Consider the following 13,503-nt stretch of genomic DNA (forward strand, 5'->3'; position numbering starts at 1 on the left):
ACTGGAAACAACCCAAATATCCTTCAATGGGTGAATATTAAAACAAACTGTGGTCATCCATACAATGGAACACTACTTAGCTATAAAAAGTAACACATAATGAATCTCAAAGACATACTGAAAGAAGCGAGTCTCCAGAGGTTACATCCTCTATGATGCTATGTATGTGACATTCTAGAAAAGGCAAATCAAAGGAACAGTGAACAGATTGGTATGTGCCAGAGGCTGGGGTGGGGCAAAGGTCTGAATACAAAGGGGTGGCATGAGAGAATTTTGTGGGTGATAGAACTGCTCTGTGTCCCGATTGCAGAGGTAGTTACACAAATGTGTTAAAACATAACTGTACACACAAAAAATTAATTTTGTGGTATGTTAATTCAAAATTTTTAAAAATGAAGATAAAATATGTCCCAATCAATTTCTCTTTAAAAAGGTTATGAAAGAAATTTTCCATCTGGGTTTCTTCCAGAAAGGCTGCTTTGTGGGGGCTCTGCTACACCAGCCCTGGTGTTTGTGGGTCTGTTTATCCCATCTGTAAAATGAGAAGTCAGTCTAAAGCAGGGCTTTTCCTTCTCCCCTGCACCCTAAAATTACACCCCTGGGCATGCCCTTTATGGAAGTGGGGGTAGGGTAGTTTGGAGGGAGAAGGCATTTGGCTTCCACTGGGCTCTGAACTCACAGAGCAGTTGTGCTTTTGTCTGTCTCATATATTGTTCTTCTGACAACCTCTGGATTAGAACAGTTGGTCTTGAGTCAGATCCTCAGGCCCCTGGGGGGTTTGAACAATCCTGGATTTCAGGGCCTATAGGTGGGGCCCACTCATTTGTCCCTGTGGACCCCAGTGGTTAGCATTGGCGTTAATGGTCAGCAATCTAAACAAGGCCTTTTGGGGGGAAGCTGGAAGTGTGCTCCTTGCTTTAGGACCCCCAGTCACACGTGGATTCAACACAATGGAAACTCTGAAAAGGCTACAAAGTCTAGGCCTCTTCTAAGGTAGGGTCTAAAAGGCCTCAAACTACTTTTTTCCCCACAGGATGACATTTTGGAAGAGCACTTTGTAAACAGTGAAGGGCTATGCACAGATGCGGGAAATGTCATCATGAGGATGACCACGCTGACCCAGACCAGCAGGGTCAAAGCATCATTCAGGACGAAAGTTGCTACCATAAGCACCTACCACGTGCCAGGCGCCGTGTTAAGGGATCGTTGACTCTCCATGACAATGCTGTGAGGAAGGGGCTGTCATTGCTTGGACAGATGAGAAAGCTGAGGTGCCAAGAGGTCCCGATCACATGCGGGAGGAGGTGACAAGGCTAGGTTCTGGTCTATAGCTCTGGCCTTTCAAATCGAGACCTGTGAGAGGAACCTCTGAAGCCTGATATCAGGCCTGCTCTCCACATGTGCCCCTAAGAAGGAAACTCATGCCACCTTTCGTCAAGGCTGGCGGGGGGCTGCCAAGGGTTCTTTGAGACCTTGCCATTTACAAAGGCACTCAAAATCAAAAATATCTTTAAAAAATTTTATACTGTGGAATGCTTTCTTTGAAAACGATGCCATGTGTAAATCAAATGCAGAAAACCAGAGATGGGCCCCCGTGGGTCGAAGATGGAAGCAGGGTTGGCCTGGGCCCCCAGGACTCCCGAGGCACCACCTGAAGGCCACTTACCTAGTGGGTCAGCGCACTTACTGTGAACAGCACAGGAGGTGCCATGATGCTTAAGGCTCTGGCTTCAGGTTTGAAAGAATTGAGTGGAACTGTGGCTGACTCATTCCTAGGTTAGTTGATCTAGGGGAGGGCAGCAGGATTGCAGGCTTGCCAAACGCTTTAGGTGCTAGTCCATTTGACCTGGGCACTGGCCTCACTCTCCCCACTGGCCAGCAGCCATGACCTGTCACTTAGAAGGGTAGGAAATTTTTCTGTACCATTGTACAGTTAGTGAATTTAATCTTTGAAGATACGGATAATAAGGTTAAAAGCTACAGCACCTTTCCTTTTTCTCTGACCCTTATAAAAGGCATCATCTGTTTTTTCTGTATCAGCAAAAGTGGAACGTTTTAAGTTCAGATCTTGGTGGAGGGTCACCAGCAGATCTGCACCTCTGACCTGGGTGCAGGGGTGCGGGGGGTGCTGGCAGGCTCACAGTGGAATCATCAAATGGACCTCCTTCTCGTAGATGTCAGGGATCACTCCCATAGGGGAGTTGACCATGTGCACGGTGTTCTTGCCAAACAGCTGGAATTCATAGTGGATGAGCTGCTCCCAAAAGCCATTGTTGGGTCGGATGATGGGCCGGCATGACTTGGTCCACGTGTGGGCGTCCAGCAGGGACATGGCATGGTACTTCATGAGGTAGGCCAGGCAGAGGGCAGCTGAGCGGCTCACCCCAGCAGCGCAGTGCAGCAGCGTGCGGCCCTGCTTCAGCTCTACACTGTGGATGTGGTCCGCAATGGGGTCAAAGAAGTCACAGAGACGCGAGATGGGTGTGTCGGCCACAGGCACCTGTACGTACTGGATGTCCTCGTATAAGGTATTTACCACTTCCACCGACACGTTGATGACCGTGGTGATCTGGTTGCTGGAGAGCATGAGCTTGTTGTTGGCGGCCACCCCATTGCTGACATACAGGCTGCTGGTGATCTGTGAGAGGCCACTGACCGAGGGCTGCCGGAACTGAACCGGAAACGTACACAGGGGTGCTGTCATCAGGCCAGTGGGTCAGCGGCCAGTGAGGCACAAGGGCTACATCTTTCTGTTGGGCTGTGCCATGGAAAACTGCAAGGAGGAAGAGAATGCTTAGAGAGCAGGAGCCCAGCTGGGCCAGAGAGCCAACCCCAGGGGATTTCTGGGAAGTGGATGGGTGGGTCTATAACAGGATCCCCAGGGCGGTCCTCTGACCATCACAGCAGAACTACCCAGAGAACTTATCTCCAACTCTGGAAGTCAAGGCCTCCCTTGGGGGGCTCCACATCTCTAGCTGGGCAGGCGGACTTGTGTCCATCAGCTGCGCCCTGGCCTCTCTGTCTAGGTTCACACAGCCACTTGCCCAGTCTTGCTTCTGTTCCGACTTTATGCTCAAATCATGAGACTCTGAAGCAGCGACATGAGGAGTCACTGGTGGTATAAGAGAGAGGAGGGTCTCAGCTTCCCCCCTCCAAGAAACCCTCTAAAGAGACAGAATGTGCCCCTGTGAAAGTGACATCAATTACAGAGTCCTACATCATTAACCAAGCTCCTGCAATTGGCCTCTAAGGAGGGCACCTAGGGAAGAAGGCAGCTGGAAGCTTCCTGGAGGCCAGGATGGGGGGCACTACAGCAGCTCCCAGAGAAGCAGAGGGGCCTCAGGTAGACAAGCTATACCAGCATGATGCTGTGCGCAGCAGGGTTGTGGCAAGCACCCCAGCAAGGGCCACGCCCCTGCTTTGTCCTAAGAAATCCCAGGTCCTTCACTCTCTCAGTCTTGCACAAAGCTGCAAAAGTAGCACATTTTCACATGTTCCACTGAAACAGGAGTATTCGGATTTAGAGCACACTTCTCAAGGCCAAATGGCAGTTGTCATCAGGCAGAGACAAATGAGGAGCAGAGTTCTGTTCCCCTGCTTAATATATTTCACTGGCTGCCCACTGTCAGGATGAGATGGAGCCCCTTAGCTTGACTGTCAAGGCCATTTGTGGTCTGGCTCCTGCCCATCTCTAGCCTCTTTTGCTCCATCCTGAAAGGCCTTGGCTAGGCTGAGCCATTGCAGTGCCATATGGATACCTGGTCCTCCCTGGCCCAGGGCCTTTGCCTTTGCTGTTCTCTTGGCCCAGAACCCTCTTTCCCTACAAGCCTATCAGATCCTGATCTGTTCCATTCAGCAGAGGACTTGGGATCTTAGCTAAGGGTCACTTCCTGAGGGAAACCCCTTGGAACCATACCCTTCCCCCAGGTTTAATCAAGTCCCTGCTCCAGGCTTTCTAAGCCCTATGTGATCTTCTTCCTACCACTTCCTAAAGATGTGGTTTTGTTTTGATTTGTCCGTGGTTCTACTGGGATTCACTGTAACTATCTTTACTCCTACTGTATCACCAATGCTAAGTTCTCTGTCCATATAAGTAAGTGCTTGATAAATATTTGTTGAATGAGGAATGGCTCCAACAGCCACAACTCTGTCATCTCAGAGATCTTCTGGAAAGGATGAGTTTTCTGGCCTTGTTTGTCTAGAATTGGGGGGATGAACTTGGTGGAGGTGAGGGTGGTTCCTAAGTTACTGGAGAGGAAGGACAAAGGCTACCTAGGAAATCCTGCCAGCTAATGCCCCAGAGTCAAATGCATCAGGCTCACCCCAGGAAGGCCAGATGGGGCTGTCTGTTCTAAAGGTCATGCGGGGGCAGAGAGAAAGCTCCCCAAAACTCAGTTGAAAGCCTAAATGCTAAGGGATGTTCCATCACCCAAACTGATGGATCCTTATCACCCGAAAACCCAGAGAAAAGTGAACTGAGGGTCTCCAAAATTAGTGCCCAGTGGGCAACAGGAATAGAGGAAACTGCTATTCATCACAGTGACAATGAGTGTGCAGAGAAGACTTCTCTTGATGGTGAGGGTAGGGATGGGAGGAGAGACTTTTTCATGCTAGTCAAGAGATATTTATCAGGCTTTGTATTAGGTGCTCGGGGTATTGAAACGTACAAGACAGTCATGGTCCCTTCTCTCACAGAGCTCAAAGTCTAGTGGGGGAGACAGACATTAAATAGGCAATTATAGGCACAACAGGGCTGGAAAATAGGGATAACAATGCCTGTCTTATAAGGATCTTCTGAGGATGAAATGAGGTAACCCCAGGTAAAGTGTTTAACACGGAGCCTGACACAGAGTAAGCCCTCTATAAATGGTAACTATTCTTGCCGCTGTTAGGGACGGTGAAAGGTAGGGCTTTATGGGAGTGAAGAATAAAGAGGTTTATTTCAGGCTCGGGGCGAGGGAGTTGCAAAGATCGCCTCAAGAAATGACACAAAGATCTGAAGAACATTTAGCGTGAGGGCGAGCGTGGTGGTGATTTAGTTTCACCATTTTATGGCCTACAAAGCCTTAGGCTTCCTTCATCTGGTTCGGTCTTCAAGCCAACATAATAGGTGTCTGTAGTTAATATCTCCATTTTACACACGGAAAAGTGAAGTAGAGAGGAGAAAAGGACCTGCCTAGGGTCACGAAGCAAGGTCCGAAAGCTGGTCTTTCTGGTCTCATCACGTGTGGGAAAAGTCGGCAAACACCGGGGGCGTTTATTAATACTGGTTTATAAGCGTGGGACGAAGTCCACGGCTTGACAAGAGCAAAGAGCCACTTTCAGGGGTGAGCCTCCTAGGTTTTCTGGGGAGTTGACGTTGGAATGGGCTCCCTCGCCTCCTGGATGTTAAGAGCCCCCACAGTCTTACCTCTCTCCCGTGGGCGGGAGGGCAGGTTCGTTCAGGAAGCAATCGCGCCCGAAGCCTCGGGTGAGGGTCTCGGGGAGAGAGAAGATCCGTCACCATCCGGGAGCCACAATCCCCCGCTGCCCCGCGCTCTGGTTTCCATAGCAATGGTCCCTCCTCGCGGTGAGGAATCCGCAGCGCCGGGTCTTCGGAGAAACCCCGGGCTCGCTTCGGTTCCCTAGAGCTGCCCCGCCCGGCCCTACCCGGTTACCCGCCCCGCGATCACGCGGGGGCCACATGAGTCCTAGCGGAGAGGTAGTGTCAGCTCAGCGCGCCGCAGCCCGCTCCATCTCGCCCGGCTCGTCTCCACGGCAACGCGGCGGGCTGCACCACGGCGGCCGACGAGGGACAATCCTGCCGCGTCCTCAGCCTCCTAGACTCCGCGCATACGTCCCGCCCCAAGGTCCCACCTTCCGTCACGCGTCGCCCGGGCAACGCGCTTTGCTCTGCGCGCCGCGTCGGCGCAGGGATTCACTCGGCCTCCGCGCGCTCGCCCTCCTCTGCCTCCCGCTGCCGAGTCGTTCTGGAGCATGGTAGACTCGGCTGCCCAGCAGTCCAGGCCCTCGGTCACATGGGACCTGGGCTCGCCATCGGTTTTTTCGGCCTCCCAGGCGACTACCAGTTCCGGCACCAACCGGACCCGGGCCTCCCCGCACGTTAGATTCGGCAGCCAACCCGAAATCCACGTAGGGACCCACCCGCAGATCTGCTTCCTGCGGCCGCGGACCGCGCAGCCCCTGGTGCTCTTCAGGTGCAGCCCGGATGCCCAGGGTTATTCTCAGACCCCCGCTCCTCCAGCGACCCTTGGGACCTCGGCCGTGGCTCTCCCAGAGCCCCGAGCCCGTCAAACCCCAAGAGAGCCTGGATTTCTCACAGATGCGAGCCCCACCCAGCTCGTTCCCAGGCCAGCACCTCGCATCCCCAGGAGCTCGGGAGTCCAAACGCCCTCAGCCTGGACTCCCAGGAGAAGCTGGAATTCCCATCTCCCACCTGCGTGTCTTCCGAATCTCCTCGGCTCTTTAGTCTCCCAGGCTTGAGATCGTATAGCCCCGGGGTCCCCAGCGCCCTTTGGCCCAGCCTTGAACTTCCTTAGAGCCTAGCGAGGCTCAGGTCCCTTCAGGCCTGACACCTCTCTCCTCAGCCTCTACGTTCCCCAGTAGTCCTGGGAAAGCCCCTCAGCTCAGCCCGAGCCGCACAGACCCCAACTTCCCCTCCCTCCCTTCCATTCCACAGCCCTGGCAGCATCCTCTAGGCCCCCACAGAGGCCTTGCGTTGGAAAACAATTTGGTTCAAAATGACCGTTTATTACTTGAAAGGGGATATTTACAGTCTCTGTTCCCCCCACCTTTTTAAACTTTTCCAGGAAATATTGGTAAATTTGGCACACCACTGAGTAGGCGAAGAGCGTTTTATGTGTCTTTAAATATTTTACTTTTTTTTTTTTTAACAGGATATGGGAGACGTTTTTATGTGAGCATCTCCTTTTTTGTATGTCAGCCTTTTTATTTTCATGCCTTTGTTGTCAGAAAAATGTAAACGGGAGACTGGGAACATTTGTTTATACTAGTCTATAAATGTAAAAACATTCATAAAACCATAGTTCCAGACTGGCTGAAAATGAATTAGAATTTTTTTTTTTAGTCCTTCAAAATGCTTTAACCTTTAAATATTGTCTTTTTTGTCCTATCAAAGTAGTGTACACTTATAGGAAAATCAGACAAGCAAGCAAAATGAATGGCCACAGACAATTACTGTTAACATTTTGGTGTATATTCTTCCAGATCCATTCATATATAAGTACTACAACATGGTGATTCAATTTTGGGGGGAAAAATTTATCACAAGAAATTTCACTATTGTGTTACCTACTCCCCCCACCCCCCCACCTAATACACTATGGATATCTGTTTTATTCATGACTGCATAGTATTTTATTGTATGGCCTAATCAGAATTTATTCCATTGCTTCTCTATTGTACACTTAATTTACACATTTTAGGAAGAAAATATGAACAATTATTTTGAAATGGGCAAAAACATTTAGAGGTACATATTTGCAAAACCACTTCATAGTGTAAGTAAATTATCAAAAAGCAAAAACCTGGCATTATGCATTCTTGACCAATTCTTCATTTTGGCCAAATTTTTATCTCTAGTTTCACCTGGAGCACCTGGCTCCAGTCCATAACCCCCAACCACCAACCCCTCCCATCCCATCTTCTTCCTCTCATCTTAGGAAGTCTCCTCAAATCTTTTTCCACCACAAACTTCCTTCACTTTTCTAGACTTTTTCCAAACCCTCTTCCCTTAGAATTCCTTCTTCCCTTAGAAGTCCCCTGTTAACCAGCCTAACCTCCAGTCCTCTTTTTCCCTGCTTCCTCTGATCCCTCCCCCTGCCAATCTTTCTTAGACCTAGGCTCTGGAGCAAGTTCTCCCCACTTCACCCGCCTCAAATTCATCCCTCTGAACCCTACCCTACAACTTTTGCTCTTCTCTAAGACCCCCACCTCCCATCTCATCCTATTTTTTCTCCTTAAGATGGTTGCTTCTGAGGACAGTTTTGAGTCCTATTCACACTTTGGGCCTTTCCACATCTTTCTCAGGATGACTTTTCTTTTCAGCATCCAGAAAATACCCATTTAGTGCACATTTTCTGCAAGAGGAAGCCTGGGCCTACTCCCTTGCTCCTCCGAAAATTATGGCAGCTGTGCCTCTCCTAAGAATCCTGGGGAAGCCTCAGTCACTCCCCTAGGACCCCATCAAATCAGTCCCTGTCCTAGCCCTGGCCCCAGCCATCTCACCCTGTGCCACTTTTCCCTCCCACTTCCAGCTTAATGAATTCCAGTGAAGCAGTGGCGAAAAAATTTTTACCCAAGAGCAACTTATCCCGGGTGATTATTCGTGACAATCTCAGTGCACAACGGATCTATGAGATGGAGGTAAAGTCATCAAAAGCTTTTGCATTAGAGGGTGTTAGTGGCTTGACCCATGTTCACTTCACCCTCACCAATAGCCTGGGTGGGGGCGGGTGGGGGGGAATCACAGATTTTAGAGGTGATCAAGGTGCTCTAAAGCAAGTCTCATTTTACAGAGGAGGCAACTGAGATTTGAGGTTACTGGTTTGCCCCAGATGTCACAGCTATTGCTGGGCCGAGGGAGCCAAGGAGAAGGATTCCATATTTTTTGGTTCTTGTGGCATTTTTCCCCCTCCAGTCATGTTATTTCTCTAGAGGATCCATGAATGGATTCCTACTGTCTCCTGTAGAAAGAAATCTTGGGTCTTGGAGTTTGAAATGGCATCAATACTCTTTGGTCTGTTTTTCCCTTTACCTGGAGGAGCACTGAGGCCCTTCCCCTTTCTGCTTATGGACAAGTAGGGTTGGACCTGCTTCCCCAAAATCCATAGAAGAAGGGGAGGGAAAACAGTGTTGTCACCACACAGACTCAATTTAATTCATTAAATGCATCATTAGGGGCTGCTTAGGATAGGCACTGTATTGGGCACTAGGAAGAGGCTGGTGAACACGATGGACTGTGATAATGTATTCATTTCTTCAAGTGGAGCAGAAATCCCAGAGTTGAATTGCTGTCCCCTTCTTTTTTTTTTTTTTTAAGATTTCATTTATTTATTTGACAGAGAGAGATAGCGAGAGCAGGAACACAAGCAGGGGAAGTGGGAGAGGGAGAAGCAGGCTTCCTGCTGAGCAGGGAGCCCGATGCGGGGCTCGATCCCAGGACCCTGGGATCATGACCTGAGCCGAAGGCAGACGCTTAACGACTGAGCCACCCAGGCGCCTGAATTGCTGTCCCCTTCTTGACTCTGTTGACTTCCCTCCATGTTCCAGGGCCAAATCTAGACGGGCCTATGAGATTCTGACATTAAAAAGAGTAGGAGAGGTTCAAGAGATGAAGCTAAATCCTCTTAAAGGCCAAAGAGACCAAAAGAAGAGCAGGGGTCTGGGTGTTTCTCTCTCTGCTAAACTTCAGCGGCACAGTGTAGTGGAAAGAGGGTGGACTTGGCAATGGACAAGCCAGCTTTTTGTGACCTCAGGGAATGACATTTCCTCCATGACTCCCTTTTCTCATTTGTAAAATAGGATCTATTAGGATCCTCTCAGTTGCTGGTGACTCAAACTGAACTTGAACTAGTACAAGTAAAATAAAGAACAATCTGTTTACATAATCAAGGATGGGTAGGGCAGGGTCACCAATGTTTGGGATGAGAGGAGTCAGGGACTCCAGTACCATTGGATGTGTCTTCCGCTTTACTTTTTCATCTCTTTTCTGTGTCTTTGTGCATGTTGGCATAATCATCAGGCTGGCTGTCCCTGGTGAGCATGGCCAAGGAAAGCCTGGCCCGTAGCCTACAAAGGAAATGGGGTGCTTCCACTGTTGCTCACATTAGACAAATCCTGGGGAAACTCCGGTTGGCCCAGGGTGTGTCACTGGCCCATCCTTGCCTTAGTCAGTGTGACCAGGTGGTGTGGGCTGTTTTGACTGGCCCAGGATGGGTTGGGGGCCAATTTCTATCACCAGCAGGGGGAGGGGATGTTCTATCTCTGGCAAGCAAGGTGAGGATCCGTGAGATGCTGTAACTGGAGACTCTCCTGAGGTGCTTTATATGTATCAGAGGGCTGTGCCACCCTCCAGACATCCAGAAGTTTTCCTTTTAAAGCTGTATTGAGCCCTTATGTGCTTTAGGTATTGAACATCCATTATGTATTATGTATTATTAATAGTTCAGGAAATTGAGGCTCAGAGAGACAGAGTAACTTCACTAAGGTCATCCAGTGCATCATCGTAGAGTTGTAAACCTGGGTCTGACTGGCATCTTCCCTTCAGGATGAAGACTGTCTTCTCCTTATTTGTAGACCTGGTGACTTGCTAAGGTCCCAGCTTGTAGGAGCTCAGTGGATGTGAGGCCTGAGTGGCAGCATGGAGGTGTTTCTCTCTCCCCCTCCACCCCGCCCCTTCCCCCAAAGTGCTCACGTGAAGAGAAGAGGCAGCTTTGGCTAGCCACTGGTTTCTCAGGACCTTGACAAGAACAGCTAAGACCTTGTGTCTTGGGAATCATCTGAGCACACTCTGAGAACACACCCACCCTCCCGCTTCATCCCTTGTTCCCAGGATCCACTTAGGTTCTTGGCTCATCCCTTGTTCCCCTTGCACAATGATCATGGCAACACTGGCCTTAAATGGAGCTCTCCTTTGCCTACGTTGTGCTGGGTTTTGAGACACTGTCAGGGCTTAGAATCCCCAGGAGGGTTTGCAAAAATGTCAGCTCCCAGGATCACCCCCCACCTGGTTCTGTTTTCACATGCCCAACACTTCCCCATCCTCCAAAACCCAATCCCAATTTATAAGTCACCCCTCCATGAGGCTTTTCTTGGTATTTTCCTTCTTTGAGCTCTGTACTTCTTTGTAGAGATGTGTCACTCTCTGCTTCACTTAGAAACATTTGGGCATGTGCCCCAGCTTCCTGATGATGTTGTAGTTGCTCTGAAGACCTGTGGCTGATTTTTGTTAGTGTCCACTTCACAGCTAGCTGACTGGAATAAGCAAATGAGTGAGTAAGATAAAGGATGTGCCTTTCTAGGGCTTACAGTCTTGTTGGGGACAGGACAGAAATGGTACGCTAGACAAAATAAGTAGAGGTCAGTGTGATGTAGGGGATGTCAGAGACAGTATGTGGGAAGCACTAAGTGAGTACTAGGGACAGGGTGATAGGATTTATGGAGGGGAAGGAACCGGATGCACCTTTTCTCCACCCTCCCCACCACACACCTCCTTCTGACCAGTTTTCCAATAGAGATGTTGAGGTCCAAATCAGGCTTCTGGGCTGCAGACTGTCAGAGGTACCATAGGGGTTATGTGGCTCAATGCCCACATTTTACAAATAGGGAGACTGAGGCTTACTATGAATCAATCTATTTAGGGACTATTGAGTCCAGCTGGCTCATTTTCCACCTACCCCCCCCCCCCCATCAGCAGCACAGATGTCTCACTTTCTGTGAAGTAGCTTCTTCATCCTAACATCAGCTCTGTTTTTTTGTTTGTTTGTTTGTTTGTTTGTTTGTTTGTTTGTTTTAAGATAAGAGCCTCAGACAGGACCAAGAGAAAGATGAGCCACTTATACGACCACCTGAAGAAAAAGTTCATGACAGACCAGCTCAGGAAGCTGGGGCGCTGGAGACGGGAATCCATGAACATCCAGCAGTACCTGGATAGCATCCGCGTGTACAACGTCCACTTCAAACTCCAGCATAACAGGAAAAGCCAGCCACCCTAGTCAAGGCGGAATAATCTGCCCCTGGGCCATGACGACACTAGGCTACAGGCGGAGGAGAGGCAGAAGCTAGCCCTCCCACACCATCGTAGAACAACAATAAACTGAGACCAGCGGACAGCGGAGCACAAAAGCTCTCAGCAACTGTAATATTCCTTGCCCTGCCCCACCATCCTGTCTGTTCTGGTGAAGGTGATCCTGATGGACCCGTAGCTGCCTGATTGGGAGGAGGCTGAATCAAGCCGGTTTATGGTTAAGGCCAAGATCCACCTTTGGTACCCACCTGTCTGAAGTGAAATGCCAGGCCAAGTGTCCTGGGACAGTGAGTGGTACCTTAGATGGGAAGGATTCAGTAGTGCCACTGTCTAGTGGTGAGGGGGTCAAGGTGAGGCATGGGACAGACCTAGGTGAAGCGCTATATCTGCCACCCACCAGCTGTGTGAGTCTGTAACCTCTCTGAGCCTCTGGTTCCTTATCCGAAAGAATGGGGTGGTAGTGAGGGAACCTGCCTCCAAGAACTGGTGTGAGGATGTGGAATGCTTGGCCCAGGGCCCATCATTGCTGATGGCTCTTATCATGATGGCTCCCTGACGGCTTCCGGCCTTGCCAGTCTCCAGTCCCTGGCCTTGCCTGCTGTCCTGACTATACCCTGACAGTCCCCACATTGTACCTTTACATGCACAGGCCCCTCATCCAGAATACCCCTTCAGCGCCCCCAGGGCTCTCTTCATCCTCCAGAGCTTATCTCAATGCCATTTTCTACAAAACTTTTCTGACCTCTTTCTGCTTCCTGCCTGCCCTTCCCCCCCCACCCCCTTTGTCACATGGGTTTCCTCTACCCTCCAAACTTGGATTACCCAAGGTGGCTTAATTCTGCCTTGTGTGGTAGCTATTTGGGCATTTGTCCTAACCCCTGATTAGATGGTCCAGTCTTTGAGAGCAGGGACCAAGGATCCTCCAAGATCCAGTCCAGGCCTCTCCCGTGACACTTCCCCCCATCTGGCCCCAGTAGAAAAGGCCACTCCTTCCAGTGCCCACACCTCTGTCTGCACTGAGCGTGTGGTTGGCCATTTCTTGTTTGCTCACCGTCTCCCTGACCAGATTGTGAACGTCTTAATGGCGGAGATGCTGACTTACTCATCTGTAACCACAATGCCTAGTAAACGCCTAGTCGTCACTCAGTGTTTTCTGACTAAATGACTATTCCTCTTTGTAGTATAGCTTTAGCAGTGCACAGAGCAAGGGCCTAGTATATATGTTTTTTAAGTTAACCAAGTCCCCTCATTTTACAGATGAGGAAACTGAGTCACCAAAGAGGTGACTTGATTTGCCTAGGGTCCTGCAGCAAGTTAATGGCAGAGAACCAGAAGCAGGTTTCCTGTCTGCCATGGAGTGGTCATTCTGCATCACAGCACCTGCTAGGTAAGGACATCAGTCCTCTTGGTGGCTTTTGGAAGTCTTCCCCAGGAAGTCCTCCTTACTTGTCCTCATCCTCATCCTCATCCTCATCATGCCCCTCTCCAGGCTTAGTGCCTGGTCGCAGGCCTTCCTCTGAACGGAATATCCAGGAGCCTGATCTGGTTCATGATGTTTTTCTTTTCCTCCTTCATGGTCTTCCCTTGAGAACTAGAGCGTGTTACTTTTTAGTGGGGATGAAAACAGTCTTTTTTCCAAGCTCTTATCTGTTTTCTTGGCTGATCACGACTGTTTAGAATAATTGATTTTAAATATTTAGAGTTTATCACACAAGAAATATGACCACGTCTGCCAA

The 13,503-nt window shown here is 49.7% G+C and overlaps 2 protein-coding genes across 2 annotated transcripts; one reads left to right on the forward strand and one right to left on the reverse strand.

Annotated features, from left to right (window-relative positions):
* Nucleotides 1–5,573, reverse strand: DUSP18 (dual specificity phosphatase 18). The gene is made up of 2 exons (XM_035017379.1): nt 5,411–5,573; nt 1–2,773 (listed from the first exon to the last, which is right to left on the reverse strand). The coding sequence occupies exon 2, from the start codon at nt 2,702–2,704 to the stop codon at nt 2,138–2,140; it is 567 nt and encodes a 188-aa protein (XP_034873270.1). The 5' UTR covers nt 2,705–2,773; nt 5,411–5,573; the 3' UTR covers nt 1–2,137.
* Nucleotides 5,574–5,916: 343 nt separating this feature from the next.
* Nucleotides 5,917–13,485, forward strand: CUNH5orf52 (chromosome unknown C5orf52 homolog). The gene is made up of 3 exons (XM_035017380.1): nt 5,917–6,197; nt 8,277–8,385; nt 11,538–13,485. Exons 1-3 carry the CDS (start codon nt 5,977–5,979, stop codon nt 11,733–11,735), a joined length of 528 nt encoding a protein of 175 aa, XP_034873271.1. The 5' UTR covers nt 5,917–5,976; the 3' UTR covers nt 11,736–13,485.
* The last annotated feature ends 18 nt before the right edge of the window (nt 13,486–13,503 follow it).

This window comes from Mirounga leonina, unplaced genomic scaffold (assembly GCF_011800145.1).
Source record: "Mirounga leonina isolate KUSES-001 unplaced genomic scaffold, KU_Mleo_1.0 Mir_171, whole genome shotgun sequence".
In the NCBI taxonomy this organism is placed as follows: Eukaryota; Metazoa; Chordata; class Mammalia; order Carnivora; family Phocidae; genus Mirounga; species Mirounga leonina.

Coding starts and splice junctions, on each gene's coding strand:
- DUSP18 (XM_035017379.1), bottom strand. CDS start 2,704: ATGACAGCACCCCTGTGTACGTTTCCGGTTCAGTTCCGGCAGCCCTCG.
- CUNH5orf52 (XM_035017380.1), top strand. CDS start 5,977: ATGGTAGACTCGGCTGCCCAGCAGTCCAGGCCCTCGGTCACATGGGAC. Junction 6,198..8,276: donor CAGCCCCTGGTGCTCTTCAG/GTGCAGCCCGGA, acceptor TCCCACTTCCAG/CTTAATGAATTCCAGTGAAG. Junction 8,386..11,537: donor AACGGATCTATGAGATGGAG/GTAAAGTCATCA, acceptor GTTTGTTTTAAG/ATAAGAGCCTCAGACAGGAC.